At 36.6% G+C, this 16,914-nt stretch overlaps 1 protein-coding gene across 4 annotated transcripts in view; it reads right to left on the reverse strand.

The window, feature by feature from the left end:
* GRIA4 (glutamate ionotropic receptor AMPA type subunit 4) overlaps window positions 1-16,914 on the reverse strand; it is a 521,547-nt gene that overhangs the window by 340,184 nt on the left and 164,449 nt on the right. For all 4 annotated transcript variants that reach the window (XM_029208112.1, XM_029208114.1, XM_029208113.1 and 1 more), the window contains one exon: window positions 14,281-14,520. In XM_029208112.1, coding sequence (XP_029063945.1) covers window positions 14,281-14,520 — 240 coding nt within the window. The remainder of the gene's footprint in view (window positions 1-14,280; window positions 14,521-16,914) is intronic.

Genomic DNA, 16,914 nt, shown 5'->3' on the forward strand with positions numbered 1-16,914 from the left:
AACTAAGGAAGTTATATCTAAGAACTCCTTTCCATTGCTTCAAATAGTAAGTTACTGCTTTCCATAGTCCTGATATCATATGTATTATAACATGGTGAATAAACTCTAAAAACACCATTGAGTAAACCTTACCTCTGACATAAGTTTTATGCTGTAAGGATTTTAACCTTAATTGTGCATTGTCACTAAACGCACATTTTGTTCCATTTTTATAATAGAATGAAAATTAATTGAGACAATGTAAGTTATCTTGAGGCACTGTATTCAATCAGAGCTCTGAAAGAAAGCTTTTCCCCTCAGATCTTCAAATAGGCAATATTATTTTTAAACAAAGAAGCAGTCAGGAAATTGCAAGTCATTTGCAGACTTACTGCTTTTGAAAGTTGTGGGTCACTGAAAAGGTGGAATCATGAGAAAGCTTATGCAGTTTGACCTTTCAGGATAAAAAAAAATTGCTAAAACATTATACTCACATTCCATCAATTTAAGGATTCTCAAGGAACGTGTTCCCTCCCCTTGGTCCTCAGATGTGGCTGAATAACTCTATTGACAGATTCAGCATCTGTTCAGGGCTCTGACACAGCAAAGGCTTTAAAAATTTTTTAATATTTCAAAAAAAGCATTAAAATGGTCACCATGAGGGAAAATTAGAACTCTCTTGGACTCCCATACATTTATTTTGTAATTTGTTTGTTTGAATTTCCATTGGGCAGGGCATAATCACCTTTCCAGTGAGTAGGGTCTCCAAAGGTCTTATCCAGATCTGTTCTTTTAATACATTACTTATTTATATATTTTATTGAAGTATGCCTGATTTATAATATTATTTTCAGGTGTACAACATAGTGATTCAATATTTTTATAGATTATATTCCTTTTAAAATTATTACAAAATAATAGCTATATTTCCCTGCGCTGTACCATATATCCTTGTTGCTTATTTATTTTGTACATAGTAGTTTGTATCTCTTAACCTTGTATCCCTATCTCACCCCTCGCCCTTTCTCTCTCTCCACTGGTAACCACAACTTTGTTCTCTATATCTTCAAGTCTATTTCTGTTTTGTTATATGCATTGGTTTGTTTCACTTTTTGTTTTCCATATATAAGTGATAACATTCAGTATTTGTCTTCATCTGACTTATTTCACTAAGCATAATACCCTCTAGGTCCATCCATGTTGTTGCAAATGGCAGAATTCCATCCTTTTTTATGGCTGAGTAATATTCCATTAGATCTTCCTTATCCATTCACCTGTTGTTGGATACTTAGGTTGCTTCCATATTTCTGTTATTGTAAATAATTCTGCTGTGAGCATTAGAGTGCATGTAATTTTTCAAATTAATATTTTTGTTTTCTTCAGACATATATGCAGCAGTAGAATTGTTAGATCATATGGTAGTTCTATTTTTAGTTTTTTGAGGAATCTTTATACTGTTTTCCATAATGGTGCCCCAATTTATATTCCCACTAACAGTGTACTAGGGTTCCCTTTTCTCCACATCCTCACCAACATTTGTTATTAGTGGAATTTTTGATGAAAGCCTTTCTGACACATGTGAGGTGGTATCTTCTTATGGTTTTGATTTGCATTTCTCTGATGATTAGCAATGTGGAACATTTTTTCATGTGCCTGTTGGCCACCTGTGTGTCTTCTTTGGAAAAATATATGTTCAGGTCTTCTGCCCATTTTTTAATTATATCGTTTGCTTTTTTGATATTGAGTTGTATGAGCTGTTTATATATTTTGGATATTAACCCTGTATTGGTCATATCATTTGCAAATATTTTCTCCCATTCAGTAGGTTGCCCTTTTGTTTTGTTGATGGTTTCCTTTGTTGTGCAAAAGCTTTTAAGTTTAATTAGGTCCCATTTTAAAATTTTTTCTTTTGTTTCTTTTGCCTTAGGAGACAGATCCAAAATATATAGCTAAGATTTATGTCAAAAAAGTATTCTGCCTATGAATTCTTCTAGGAACCTTATGGTTTCTGGTCTTTAATCCAATTTGAGTTAATTTTTGTATGTTGTGTGAGAAAATGTTCTAATTTCATTCTTTCACATGTAGCTGTCCAGTTTTCCCAGCACCACTTATTGATGAAACAATCTTTGCCCACTAATATTCTTGCCTCCTTTTTTGTAGATTAATTGATCATGTTAGTTTATTTCTGGATTCTCTATTCTGTTCCACTGACATATGTGTCTACTTTTGTGCCAGTACAATGTTGTTTAGATTACTGTAGCTTTGTAGTATAGTCTGAAGTCAGGGAACATGATACCTCCAGCTTTGTTCTTTTTTCTCAAGATTGCTTTGGCAATTTGGGGTCTTTTGTGGTTCCATATACATTTTAGGATTATTTGTTCTAGTTCTGCAAAAACTATGGATATTTTTATAGGGATTGCATTAAATCTGTAGATTTCTCTGGGTAATATGGACATTTTAACAATATTAATTCTTCCAGTCTAAGAACACAGGATATCTTTCCATTTCTTTGAATCATTTTCAAATTCCTTCATCAATGTTTTATAGTTTTCAAAGTATAAGTCTTTCACCTCTTTGGTTAACTTTATTCCCAGATATTTTATAATTTTGATTTGATTGTAAATAGGGTTTTCCCCCTAATTTCTATTTCTGGTAGTTCTTTATTAGTGTATGGAAAAGTAATGGATATTATAGTATATTAATCATGTATCTTGCAAATTTATTGAATTAATTTATTAGTTCTAATGGTTTTTTGACAGAGACTTTAGGGTTTTCTCTATATAGAATCATGTCATCTGCAAATAGTGAGAGTTTACTTCTTACCGTCCAATTTGGATGCCTTTTATTTCTTTTTCTTTTCTGAGCATTGTGGCTAAGGCTTCCAATATTACATTAATTAAATAGAAGGAGTGAGAATGGGCTTTTTGTCTTGTTCCTGATTTTAGGGAAAAAAACTTCTATTCTAAATGATAAACTTGCTGGTAGAGTATCCTAGGTTGCAGATTTTTCCCTCTCAGGACTTTGAATATATAATGCAATTGCCTTATGGCCTGAAAAGTTCCAGCAAAAAAATCAGCTAATAGTCTTATGAAGGTTGCCTTGTATATGACTCTTCGTTTTTCTCTTGCTGCCTTTTAGAATACTATCATTAACTTTTCTCATTTTAATTACGTTGTGTCTTGGTGTGAGCTATTTCAGTTCATCTTGTTTGGGTTCCTCTGTGCTTCCTGTACCTGGGTATCTGGTTCCTTCTTTAGGTTTAAGTTTCCAGTCATAATTTCACTAAATACATTTCTGACTCTTCTTTCTCTCTTCTCCTTCTGGGGACTCTATAATGTGAATGTTGGTACAATTCATGCTGTCCCAGAAGTCCCTTAAATTGCTCTCAGTTTAAAAATTTGTTTTTTTTTTGCTGTCCTGATTGGGTGATTTCCATTAGTTAATCTTCCAGATCAATTGTGCATTCTTCTGTATCAACTAGTTTGCTGTCTTTTTGTTTTGTCTTTTTATTTTGTTGATGGTTTCCTTTGTTGTGCAAAAGGAAAAAAGCTTCTAATGTGTTTCTCATTTCAGTTATCACATTGTTCAGTTCTGATGGCTTCTTTTTTATATTTTCTAGTTTCTTGTTAAAATTCTCACAAACTTCCCTATTTCAGTTAACATTCTTATTACTATTCTTTTCCCTAATTCAGTTAGCATCCTTATTACTAATGCTTTGAGCTCTTCATCTGGTAAATTATTTATTTCTGCTTTATTAGTTATTTTTCATGGGTTCTTCTTGCTCTTTCAATTGAAACAAATTCCTCTGTTTTCTCATGCTGCTTAACTTTCTCTGTCTGTATGAAATTAGGTGAAACAGTTACCTACTGCAGTCTTGAAGGAGGGCGTCTTTGTGTGGGTGTGACTGTATACAGTCTGCATGTGCCCAGTGACTTTGTTGGTAGAGCTGGATCTGATGTGAACACAAGATATGCCCTTCCCCAGAGTGTGCTGGTAGCTATCACCTTGGAAGGAGGTGGAGCTTGAGATGGAGTGGCTAGGCCAGAGTCACGTGTAGTTGGGGCTTCTCTTCAGCTCAGTGGCCTTCACTACCCTATCTGAGGTGCAAGTGGGTCCTAAGTTGCTGAGACGTAGGTCCTGAGGGTTAAATCTGAGCTGGCTCCATTCCATTTAAGTGTGTGCTCTGCCACCTTCTCGCACCTGCATCCTCACCCCTGAGGGGAGCAGTGCTTGGGCAAGAGGGGCTGGTGTGGGTGGTCCACTTGGGTCTGCACATGGGCTATGGTGGTCCCGCCATAGTTGGAACCCCAGGATGCTTCTGATACACTGCCTCTGTAAACAGCATCATGGCTGCCCCTGCCCTGCTCAGATGCAGCTCAGGGTCTAAGCTGCCTTTGTCCTTCCCAGCTGAGATCTCCCCTCAGTGGCAGCAGCCCTCACCCCAATGGGGAGCTGTGTCCTAAGCAACCGGCTTAGGCTGAAGTACATGCAGGGGTTGTCACGGGAAAATGGTCAGTGACCTGGTGCAGTTTCAATCTGCCCTCTCTGCCCTGCTTCAGGAATAAACAAGTGTGTGTGTGCTCCTCAGGAGTGGAGTCTAGGCTCCCCACAGCCCTCCTGTTAGTCCCACTGGCCCTCCAACAAGCCAAACAGACTCGTTCCCCATGTCAGACCCTGGGTCTGGGAGTCCAGTATGTGGCTGGAACCACTCACTCCCCAGGGAGGATCTCTCCTCTTCCGTGTCCCTTCTTGGGGGTACAAGTCCTAACCTGATTGCTTCTCTTCCCTTCCCACTGGATTCTGTGTGGATCTTTCTTACAACCTTGTTTGTACAGAAGTCTTTCTGCCAGTCTCCAGTTAGGTGCAGTGAGAATTGTTCCATAGGTAGTAGTATTTTTTTTTATTTTATTTTTTTTTGCGGTACGTGGGCCTCTCGCTGTTGTGGCCTCTCCCGTTGTGGAGCACAGGCTCCGGACGCACAGGCTCAGCGGCCATGGCCCACGGGACCAGCTGCTCGGCGGCATGTGGGATCTTCCCGGACCAGGGCACGAACCCGTGTCCCCTGCATCGGCAGGCGGACTCTCAACCACTGCGCCACCAGGGAAGCCCAGTAGGTGTATTTTTGATGTGCTCTTTGGGGAGGTGAGTTCTGTGTCCTCCTACTCTGCCACCTTGATCTCTTCCCCCCAGATATGTTCTTAGTTTTTTTATTTAGAGACTGAACACTGATGGTGGGAAAGAAGTGAGAAAGGAAGAACATCCAGACAGGTGATCTGTCTGTCAGTCAACAATATGTGTCTAGTGCCTGATATTGTCAGTCAACAATATGTGTCTAGTGCCTGCTAAGTGGCAACTAAATTGACCCAGCTCAAATATTCATGGAAGGTGCAAACTTATTTTCTCTGCCATCACACTCAGGCCTCTTTAACCTTTCAAATGAATGTTTGAGAGGCTGATGGCACCACAAAAGCAAATGTAGGCTTCTGTATTTCATCACAGAATTTCTCCATCCTGTCAACCTACTGCTTATTTTGCTGCTCCTTGCTCTGCTCTCTTCTTTGACTACCCTTGTTTTAACTTCATGTCATTGTTCTTTGCTAATCTCTGCCTTGTTTGGCAGTCCTGTTCTGATTCATTCTCCTTGTTAGACTTCACGACTCTTTCAGCATACAACTTCCGGCATTTGTCCTCAAATCTTTCATTCTATAACCAGGGAAAGTGGGAGGTGACAGAGAGATGTGCACCTCTCTTTGCCTTCTCTTTGTAAAAACACCCACCAATAGTCCTCCATCCCATCCACTCACCCCTTAGTACACTGTTCCCCTTCCTAGCCCATTGTGGTAACAGCCTGTAGAATCTGGGATAATAAGGGCAGGGAATAAACATTGCAGTGACAACCAATGGAGATGCTATGAAGGGAGCAGAGAATGCCTTACCTCTTCCTGATTACAGTAGTCCCTGTTATCCGAGGCTTCACTCTCCATGGTTTCAGTAACATTTGGTCAACCATGGTCCAATAATATTAAGTGGAAAAGTGCAGAAATAAACAATTTATGTTTTAAATTGTGTGCCCTTCTGAGATGCGTGAGGAATCTCCCACTGTTCCTGCTCCATTCTGCCTGAGATGTGAATCCTCCCTTTGTCCAGCCATCCTGCACCTTAGTCACTTAGTAGCCGGCTTGGTTATCAGATCAGCCTTCGTGGTATAGCAGTGCTTGTGTTCAAGTCACACTTATTTTACTTCATTTTGGCCCCAAAGCACAAGGGTAGTGATTCTGGCGATCCAGATATACCAAAGAGAAGCCATAAAGTGCTTCCTTCAAGTAAAAAGGTGAAAGTTCTTGACTTACTAAGAAAAGAAAAAAAATAGTATGCTGAGGTCACTAAGGTCCATGGTTAGAATGAATCTTCTATCCATGAAAGTGTGAAGAAGAAAATGGAAATTTATGCTAGTTTTGTTGTTGCACCTCAAACTGCAAAAGTTATGGGCACAGTGTGTGGTAAGTGCTCAGTTAAGATAGAAAAGGCATTAAATTTTTACAGTAAGATATTTTTAGAGTAAATACCAGTACATGTTTATAATTTTCTATTTTATTATTAGTTATTGTTATTAATCTCTTCCTGTGCCTAATTTATAAATTAAACTTTATCACTGTAAAAACATAACATATAAAGTGTTCAGTACTATCCATGGTTTCAGGCATCCACTGGGTGTCTTGAAACATATTCTCCATGGATAAGGGAGGACTACTGTACTATTTCTTCCTCAATTACAAGTTTAAATCTCTATAGGAAGCTCCACTGTTATTTTTATACCTGTATTTTCCTTTGCTCTCCCACTGGCCTGGATCCAGCAGGAAGACAGTGATACACTTGAAAGATACAGTTAAGTGTTGTTCTCCTCCTGTTGGAATGGATTTTCCTCACACTTAGCAACTGGCAACAAATAAATATTTGGCATTGTCAGACTGACCATAAATGTAATAAAAGTCAGTAAGCAAATAAATTTGGATGAGCTATAAAATATAGTCTAAATCCTAATGGGTTCACTATAAACAGTTGCCTGAACGTTGTCACGGTAGATTTACAAAAAGGGAACTCTTCTTCATCCTGGTGAGGGTTTTAGACTTAAAGATTTTTTTTTTCAGGATTAGAAAATAAGTTGAAAATAGGGCTTAATGTTGTAAAGAATTAAAGATAAATTACTCATCCTTTCTTGGATAATACCCGGTTAGAACCTGAAAGATTCTTACTTCTCCTGAACGTATATGTCAATTAACTCTGTTTTGCTATTGTGTTTGTAATTTTGTTTTTAATAAGAAAAATGGTCCAGAAGCATTTTAAGTGGCACAATTAATGGTAGATGTGTGCTAGCAGAGTATCAGTATGTGTGGTAATTAGGAATTGGAGATGGGGGGAGTGAGGAAAAACAGGTGCTTGTAATTAGCACTGTAGACACTAAGCACTCCAAGTCCAGTTGAGAGGTTGTATAATTACCCCTGATTTTCCCCATCCCACCCCTGCCTGAAAGGGATTTCAAAGAAGGAGCAGATATCAGTAATTTTACTTTGGTGTGAATTGAAGTCATTAGGCTCTGTTCCTTAGAGTTATCTGCTCTGTCATCCCTCTATATTATTATGAACTTGAGTTTAAAGGGATCCTAGGAATCCATAACTGGTAATGGATGAGAGAAAGGTTAAGGTTCCCAGTGTGCCTGAAATCATTCACTTTGCCTTCTCTCTCTAGGTTCTGAGGGAAGGCAGAGAAAGAGGGAAACAGCAATAAAATAAAACAGTATGAGAAAAAAATAAAGAAAAGAATTGGAACTGAACCCAAAAGGAAGATAGGAGAGTTTTCTGTAGTGATTTATACAGGTTTAATTTGGGGGAAATAAAAGAGATATCGAAAGGTGTCTCATGCCTCTTCCTTTTCATTTACTTCTTTTTCTATTACTTAGATCTCAACTTTTTTGTAAAAGGATTTAAAGCAGTTTTAAAATAAAAGGTATGCATGCATTGAAACCCAAAAAGCAGAAATAAAATAGGAAGATCTCTCCCCTCCCCATGCAAACATACTCCTCTTTCCATCCCCTCATCACTTGCACTGGCTTTAGCATGGGATAGCAGCATATACATATTATGCCATCCACAGCATTGTTTCCTAGACTTCTCAAAATATGTTGTGCAATGTGTAGAACATATTTTTGTAAAAAATAGTGCTAAAAAGAAAAAGACCAAAGGAAACAAGCCAAACTAGCCAAAGTAAAGTTTTATCCTCTATGCTTTGCCAAATATATCTCTCCTAGAAACAATTTACATAATGTTATAATATTTATTAAGATAATGGACACAAGATATTTAGCAACCTGTGAAACATCATTAGCCTGGAAAGCACTAATGTAGGTAAAACACTGAGCAGTAAATGTTAAAGAGAAAAAGGATTAAGTAAAATAAGGTCAGTGTCAGCCATTGCTTACATTAGACACGAGGTCAAAGTTGCTGGTCATAATAACAGTTTTGAAAAATACCGACAGTGATCATTAGAATTTTTAAAAATGTTAGGTTTATGTCTCATCTTTCCCTTGGTCATAAATTCACCTTGTTATCAGTAGTGTTAGAAATGGCCTTAAACACATCATAAATACTTAAAATTCTGGGCAACAGACGCAGGTAAAAAATACGTTATTTTGAAAAGATTTATTGAAAAACAACCATACTTATAAATATTTAAATTAATGTCTCTTTTTCACTCAAGGAAAATGACATATTAATTAAATTTGAAAAAAATTTCAAGATTTTATATAACTGAAAATATTATTTAAATTTTTCTAAATATTTAATTTAATATGTCTAAATTAAGAATGTTATTTTTCAGCCTTCTCCATATTTCTTCATCATAATAAAATTGCATTCAATTCAAGTACCATTCTTACAGGAGAATTTTTCATTTTGACTACTCTATGAACTATTTGATTCATTAAAATATGGTGCCATTAATAAAAAATAAGTTACATGATTAGTTATTAGAGCTCTAAATTTATTTGATACTATTGTCAATGACTTCATTTGATTAATTCATTTATTTCATATTTATAGTAACCCCTGATAGTATGCCTATCAGGGGTTACTATGCTAAACATGAAAGGTATAAATATAAAAAGATATAACAATAACTGGAGAAGGACTTACATTTCTAAGGGAAGAAAAGATATGTAAATGTATAAAAAATGCAGTATGAAAATTACTATAAAAAGGATTATGTGCAGGATGTTCTCTAAGTTCTTTTCTTACATAGTAAAATATAAATCAAGAAGAGATTTGGACGTTTCACTCAAAGTGAAATATTGCAGATGAGCTCTGTGGTTAGATACGCTATGTTGTCCAATACAGTAGTTTTTAGGCAAATGTAGTTATTTAAATTAATCAATTAAAGTTAAGCAAAATTTAAAATTCAGTTTCTCAGGTAGATACATAAGTCACATTTTAAATCATTCAAGAGTATCATATTTATTAACACAAAAATCTTATCAAAGTTTGTGTTTAAATGATGTTTTATAATTGTTTTTCTCAAAAAGGCAATGATCTTTTTGGAAAATAGTTGTGTTCCAAATTAAAATTGTAAAAACATCAAGCTATGCATCAAAGACAAGTTTCCAGTTGTCAAGTAGAGTGTTGTGCACTATTTCCTAATGAAGTCATAGCAAGAGAGTTAATTTATTTTCAGTAGTAGCTTGTTCATTATTGCATTATTAATATTTATCAAGGTACCTGATGAAAACTGAACAAAGTTTTATTAAATGTTAAATGGATAAATGGATACATTGAAAGAATAAATAAATGAACACATTTTTTTTCTTCTTTGAGAGTCAGTCAAACGCACAGAAGCAGGAAGTCATCTGCTGGTAAAGAGATCACTGATGCCACCTACTACTTTTGTTTTCCACCCACAATTTCCAGGGAAGGAATAGAATATTTGGAATATAAAATATCAAGAAACCTTAATGATAGTTTGAATGAGCCTTAAAGAAAGTGCTGTTCAACTTTCCTTTCTCCTGCCCCTGCGTCCCCTTTCTCTTTTTCTTCCTTCCTTCCTTCCTTCCTTCCTTCCTTCCTTCCTTCCTTCCTTCCTTCCTTCCTTCCTTCCTTTCTTTCTTTCTTTCTTTCTTTCTTTCTTTCTTTCTTTCTTTCTTTCTTTCTTTCTTTCTCTCTCTCTCTCTCCCTCCCTCTCTCCCTCTCTCCCTCCCTCTCTCCCTCCCTTCCACCCTCCCTCCCTCCCTTCCTTCCTTCCTTCTTCTTCCTTCCTTCCTTCCTTTCTTCAGGTGTGGACAAAAATATAGACAGGTTCACACAGCTCATCAACAGCAGACCAGGACTAGAACACAGGTTTTATATCAGAGGAAATAAAGTATGATTCCTTTTATTGATTGCAATTCAACATTTAAAAACACTACTTAAAGTTATAATAGAGTGAAGCTCTTGTATCTTAAGATATCACTGTATCACTATAGTGATTACAATTTCAGAAATAATTAAGTGGATCAATGAAATAATTTATTCCAAAATAAGAATTTATGAGGCATCAGAAAGTCAGGTTCCACTCAAGTTCATAGAGAAATTCAGGGTCATATTAAGGCAGCTACTTAGAACAGGAAAAATGTTTAGATGAGCAGTTCATGATCACAGTAGAGGATTAGAGAAAAGTACTAAAATGTACCATACTATCTTATTTCTTTACACTTCGTTTTTGCATTATATTTAAATATTCTGATCTTTAATGTTGATGTGTGTTCTTTTAATTATTCATGATGTGAAAATATGGATGACTCTTAGACAACTATATTTATGACAGAAGTTAATCATACTTTCATAACTGTGGTTCACACCTCAGTTGGTGATAGTGATACATAATTTTAAACACTGTATCTAAGAGGAGGTAAATTGGGCTTGTGATCCTAAATTCATAAAATGAGCACAATAATGTCAAAGAGGGAAAATTATTCTCGTCTTTTGCAAGTACTTACGTAAGAACCAGAATATTGAGAAAAATGGTAGTATCATGGCAGAGTGAGCCACCTGAACATAAGAAACAGCCATTTTCCTGACATGTTATTTTTCATTCATGCAATTACCACTTGGAATAAAGGTGTATACTCTGTGATTTTTTTAAAATTTATTTATTTGTCTGCATCGGGTATTAGCTATGGCACACAGGATCTTCGTTGAGGCAGGCAGGATCTTTTTTGTGACGTGGGCTCTTCATTGTGGCATGTGGGCTTCTCTCTAGTTGTGGCATGTGGGATTTCTCTTCTCTAGTTGTGGCATGTGGGCTCCAGAGAGCATGGGCTCTGTAGTTTGCAGCACGTGGGCTCTCTAGTTGAAGCATGAGAGCTCAGTAGTTGTGGCACGTGGGCTTAGTTGCCCTGCAGCAGGTGGGATCTTAGTTCCCCGACCAGGGATCAACCCACATCCCCTGCATTGGAAGGTGGATTCTTTATCACTGGACCACCGGGGAAGTCCCTAAAGGTGTATACTTTGAAGTTGGATCGAATTACTATAATAGAAGGCAATTCAAAGGACTAGCTATTCATCCCAAAATAAGTATTGGAGAGAACTAAGAAATACTAGAGAGTGACTTACATCAACTGGTTAAAAGTAACCAGTTAAATTCTAGGGTGATGACAGGAGAAAGTAGGCTTTTGTGCAGCAAGTTAATAGGTAGATTAAAAGTTACAGGATGCCTTATTAGAAGAAATAGTGCTGGTACCATGATGAGTTTAAGCCTTTGGAGGCAGAAATTTAACCAGGAGAAAGAATCTTTAAATAACCAAGTATTGTCTGCTTATACTAGAGAGATCCCATGGTAAAAAGTAATGGGAGGTGGCCCAAGTTTGGATCATCTGACTTGTTATGCAGGAGTGAGGATCCTAAAAAGTACAAACTGGTGCAAAAGCAAATCATTAATTTTAATCCCTGTTTGGTGGGGAGGCTGATGCATGAATGCCTAGAATCCTCTCCTTGCCAGAGACTGGTTTGCACGAGGGCAGAGGAAAGTGGGACAGGTCCCACTGGTATTTCAATGAGACCAAGATGTCATAAGATAAGGATCTTCTGCCCAAAGTGGCAAACTGAGCTGTGTCATAACAAGCCACAGGAAGAACCATCTCATCCATATTCCAGTATATATTTCTTGACATTATGATTCAATTTTTTAAGCACTTAAAATCAATTTTATTGAAGTAGAATTTTTTTTTCACTTGACACTCATATTTTATAATTGATGAACTTACATTGGTACGTTATTACCCAAAGTCCTAGTTTACACTAGGGTTCGTCCTTGGTTTTATACATTCTATGGGTTTGGAAAAATGTATAGTGACATGCATCCACCATTATAATATTACACAGAACTGTTTCACTGCCCTAAAAATCCTCTGTGCTCCACCTATTGATCCCTTCTTCCCCTTCACTCCTGGAAACCACTGATCTTTTTATTGTCTCATAGTTTGTCCTTTCCCAGAATGTCATATGGTTGGAATAATGCAGTATTGTATCCTTTTCAGAATGTCTTCTTTCACTTAGTTATATGCATTTAAGTTTCCTCCATGTCTTTTTATGTCTTGATAGCTCATTTCTTTTCAGTTCTGAATTGTCTAAATGTATCACTGTTTAATCATCCCTTCACCTACTGAAGGACATCTTGGTTGCTTCTAAGTTTTGGCTATTATGAATAAAGCTGTTATAAACATCTGTGTGAAGGTTTCTGTGTGGTTTGGGTGAAAACACCAAGGAGCATGATTGCTGGATCATATAGTAAGAGTAAATCTAGTTTTGTAAGAAACCGCCAAATTGTCTTACAAAGTGGCTGTACCATTTTACATTCCCCCCAACAATGAATGAAAGTTCCTGTTACTCCACTTCCTAACCACCATTTGATGTTGTCAGTGATCTAAATTTTTTCCATTCTAATAGACATGTAGTAGTATCTCATTGTTGTTTTAATTTGCATTATGATTCAATTCTCAGTGTCCTCTAGCTTAAGAATATTTCCAAAAGTTAGAAGTGAGCAGAGTGATAACGTCTCTAATCTGTAATACATTCTCTAGGATGCTTTGGATTGTTAGCTATTGGAAAATGATACCATGAGATATAGTTGGCTCCCAAATTTCAAAATGAGAATTAGAGTATGCTACAACCATGAAGAAAATACACTGATGATATTAAATTTTCTGAGCTTGTTTCCAAATGGTAAATTTACCAAGAATGCCAATATAAGCAAAGGACTATCATTGGTGTGAAATTTTATATGACTTACATTTCCATCTAATTAAATATGTAAATATAAATGAGAAATATGAATTCATTTAATAAGTTTTTGTCTCAATATAGGATTCTGAATATTTGGATTTTGAAGATAATTATATCTTCAAATGATTTATTTTGTTTATTGTTTTTATATTTATTGTTTTACTCACTTCACAGGTAAACTTTTACTAAGCATGTTCTTGAAATGTTGCCTGTTTGAACTTTTACTATAACTTCTTGTCTGCTCCTAAATCTTACACTTTAAGGAAAAAGAACTGAAAACAAAACCCCACAGGTGATTCCCTGATGTTTATTTCGACACATAATATGTTGCTATATTCTCGTCACTAAATAAAAAGCAGAACTGAACAAAAATTGGAATTCCTTAAGTTATGTCTCCAACCGAAAGTCAAAGTATACCAACATTGTACAGAACTGTATGGATTGCCAATAATTTAGTGTTAGTTATCCACCTTGTTTCTCCAACACATGGATCATACCACTTATTAATCTTTACAGACTGATAGGTAAAGATAAAGTGAAAGGTTGGCAGCAAGCAGAAGCCTTACCACCAAATCTTTATTCTCATTATCATGACCCTTCAATTACTCATTTAACATTTTATATTTCAAACTCAATGCTATGCCTCAACCTGATACTATTTAAAAATCTTCCAAATCATGAAATAATTTGCATTTGAGGTAAAGGACATACATATTTTATGACTGCACCTGAAATATCATCATGGAAATTAAAAAAAATTATCTATTTTAATTTCAACTAAAGAGCATGGTTTGCTCAAGTAACCTTGTGAATTTGAAGTTCATTTAATTAAAAATTTTTCCCCAGAGTCAAGATAAAAACACTGAGAATACACATTGACCATTTTCTGATTTTAGCCACATTAGGGATCAAAATATTTTGCTCACACAAGTGATACAAAGTCATTTCAGATAGCAAATTAGAGTTTTACTTATGTAGATGTGGAATTGCGACTTACCCCTGTCTGTGTCATACAGGAAGACAAAACAGTTCCATTCATAGTGATCCAGCAGACTCAAGAGTGCTCCTCGTAAGGAAGGCCTTAGCTGCAGCACAAACTGGCTCTCCCCCTCAGTAGGGAAACTTGGTGTGATGAGGGAGATGTGTAAGGCGCTGCAGAATGAGGTCAAGGTATGTACTGACCTTTTATCATAGAGTCCAAAAATGGCAAATACTCCTCTAGAATACTGGGAACAGACTGAAACAAAAACAAACAAAAAAACCCATAAACTATTAGCACACTCTAAAACTGTTGACTCCACATCTATAGTTTATGAAACAAACAAAATCTCTGAGTCATTGATATGTCAGGAATATAAGGAAAGAGTAAAAGTGAAGTGTGCAATTATTTGTATAATCAATTAGTGAAATGTTAAACTTGTCCTCAAAGCCCTGCACTAAATGAGATAACAAGGGGTTTTCTCAAGAAACCAATCTGAATTAAGAAAAATTTGACTAAAATGAAGTAATATATAACATTCCACGATAATGTGACAAATCCTATGCTAGAGACTTTTAGGGGTGACCATAAGAAGCCTAGGGTGTTGGGTAATCTAGAGGTATTTATCTTAGGAGTAGTTCCTTGTGAAACAAAGAAATTAGATTTTTCTTTGTTAAAGCAGTTATAGTTTCTTGAAAAAAATTAACTGTCCTGATAACATTTATATCTATATTCTATATCTGGGTTTTAGGAAATTATGAAGCATAATTAAATAAGATAAATTAATAAAATCTGGAGGTATTTTGTTTATTCTTTTTTATTGTGCCTCTTGAAACTGGAGAGAGAGTCTAAGAAATTTAATTAAATAAGAAGAGGGTAACAATTAACAGAAAATAAATTGCTACTGGTTTTCTTTAGATGATGTGCTGTAAGAGATACACACATGTTCTGGAAAAAGTAAAGCCCAATTAAGGGACCAGAGTTTACATTCATAAAAAAAAGACTAAGAATTGACATTAAGATATAGGGGAAGCTTACCTGGCTCTTTGGTGGGGCTAATGGCAGACACTGGGAGGGCTCACGCCAAGTAGTACTTCCCAGAACTTCTGCTGCCAGTGTCCTTGTCCCTGCAGTGAGCCACAGTCACCCCCCATCTGCAGGAGACCCTTGAGCACTAGCAGCCAAGTGACTGACAGAGTCTTGGTGCTCCGGCCGGGTGTCAGGCCTGAACCCCTTAGGTGGGAAAGCCAAGTTCAAAACATTGGTTCACCAGAGACCTCCAGGTCCCACATAATTTCAAATGGTGAACACACTCCCAGAGATCTCCATATCAACACTAAGACCCAGCTCCACTCAACGACCAACAAGCTACATGGCTGCACAACCCATGCCAAACAACTAGCAAGACAGGAACACAACCCCACCCATTAGCAGATAGGCTGCCTAAAATCATAATAAATTCACAGACACCCCAAAACACAGCGCCAGACATGGTCCTGCCCACCAGAAGACAAGATCCAGCCTCATCCACCAGAACACAGGCATCAGTCCTCTCCACCAGGAGTCTACACAACCCACTGAACCAACCTTAGCCACTGGGGGCAGACACCAAAAACAATGAGAACTACGAACCTGAAGCCTGTGAAAAGGAGACCCCAAATGCAGTAAGTTAAGCAGAATGAGAAGACAGAGAAATACACAGCAGATGAAGGAGCAAGGTAAAAACCCACCAGACCAAACAAATGAGGAGGAAATAGGCAGTCTACCTGAAAAATAATTCAGAATAATGATAGTAAAGATGATCCAAAATCTTGGATATAGAAGGAAGAAAATACAAGAAATGTTTAACAGGGACCTAGAAGAACTAAAGAGCAAACAAAAAATGATGAACAACCCAATAGATGAAAATAAAAATACTCTAGAAGGAATTAATAGCAGAATAACTGAGGCAGAAGAATGGATAAGTGACCTGTAAGATAAAATAGTGGAAATAACTACAACAGAGCAGAATAAAGAAAAAAGAAGGAAAAGACTTGAGAACAGTCTCAGAGACCTTTGGGACAACATTTAATGCACGAACCTTCGAATTATAGGGGTCCCAGAAGAGGAATTGAAAAAGAAAGGGACTGAGAAAATACTTGAAGAGATTATAGTTGAAAACATCCCTAATATGGGAAAGGAAATAGTCAATCAAGTACAGGAAGCACAGAGAGTCCCATACAGGATAAATCCATGGAGAAACATGGCAAGACACATATTAAACTATCAAAAATTAAATTGAAAGAAAAAAATATTAAAAGCAGCAAGGGAAAAGCAAAAAATAACATACGAGGGAATCCCTATATGGTTAACAGCTGAATTCTCAGAAGAAATTCTGCAAGCCAGAAGGGTGTGGCAGGACATATTTAAAGTGATGAAAGGGAAAAACCTACAATTAAGATTACTCTACCCAGTAAGGATTTGATTCAGGTTCGATGGAGAAATTAAAAACTTTACAGAAAAGCAAAAGCTAAGAGAATTCAGCACCACCAAACCAGCTTTACAGCAAACAGTAAAGGAACTTCTCTAGGCAGGAAACACAAGAGAAGGAGTGGACCTGCAATAACAAACCCAAAACAATTAAGAAAATGGTAATAGGAACATACATATTGC

This window comes from Monodon monoceros, unplaced genomic scaffold (assembly GCF_005190385.1).
Source record: "Monodon monoceros isolate NGI ecotype Baffin Bay Population unplaced genomic scaffold, NGI_Narwhal_1 Super_Scaffold_7, whole genome shotgun sequence".
Classification (NCBI taxonomy): Eukaryota; Metazoa; Chordata; class Mammalia; order Artiodactyla; family Monodontidae; genus Monodon; species Monodon monoceros.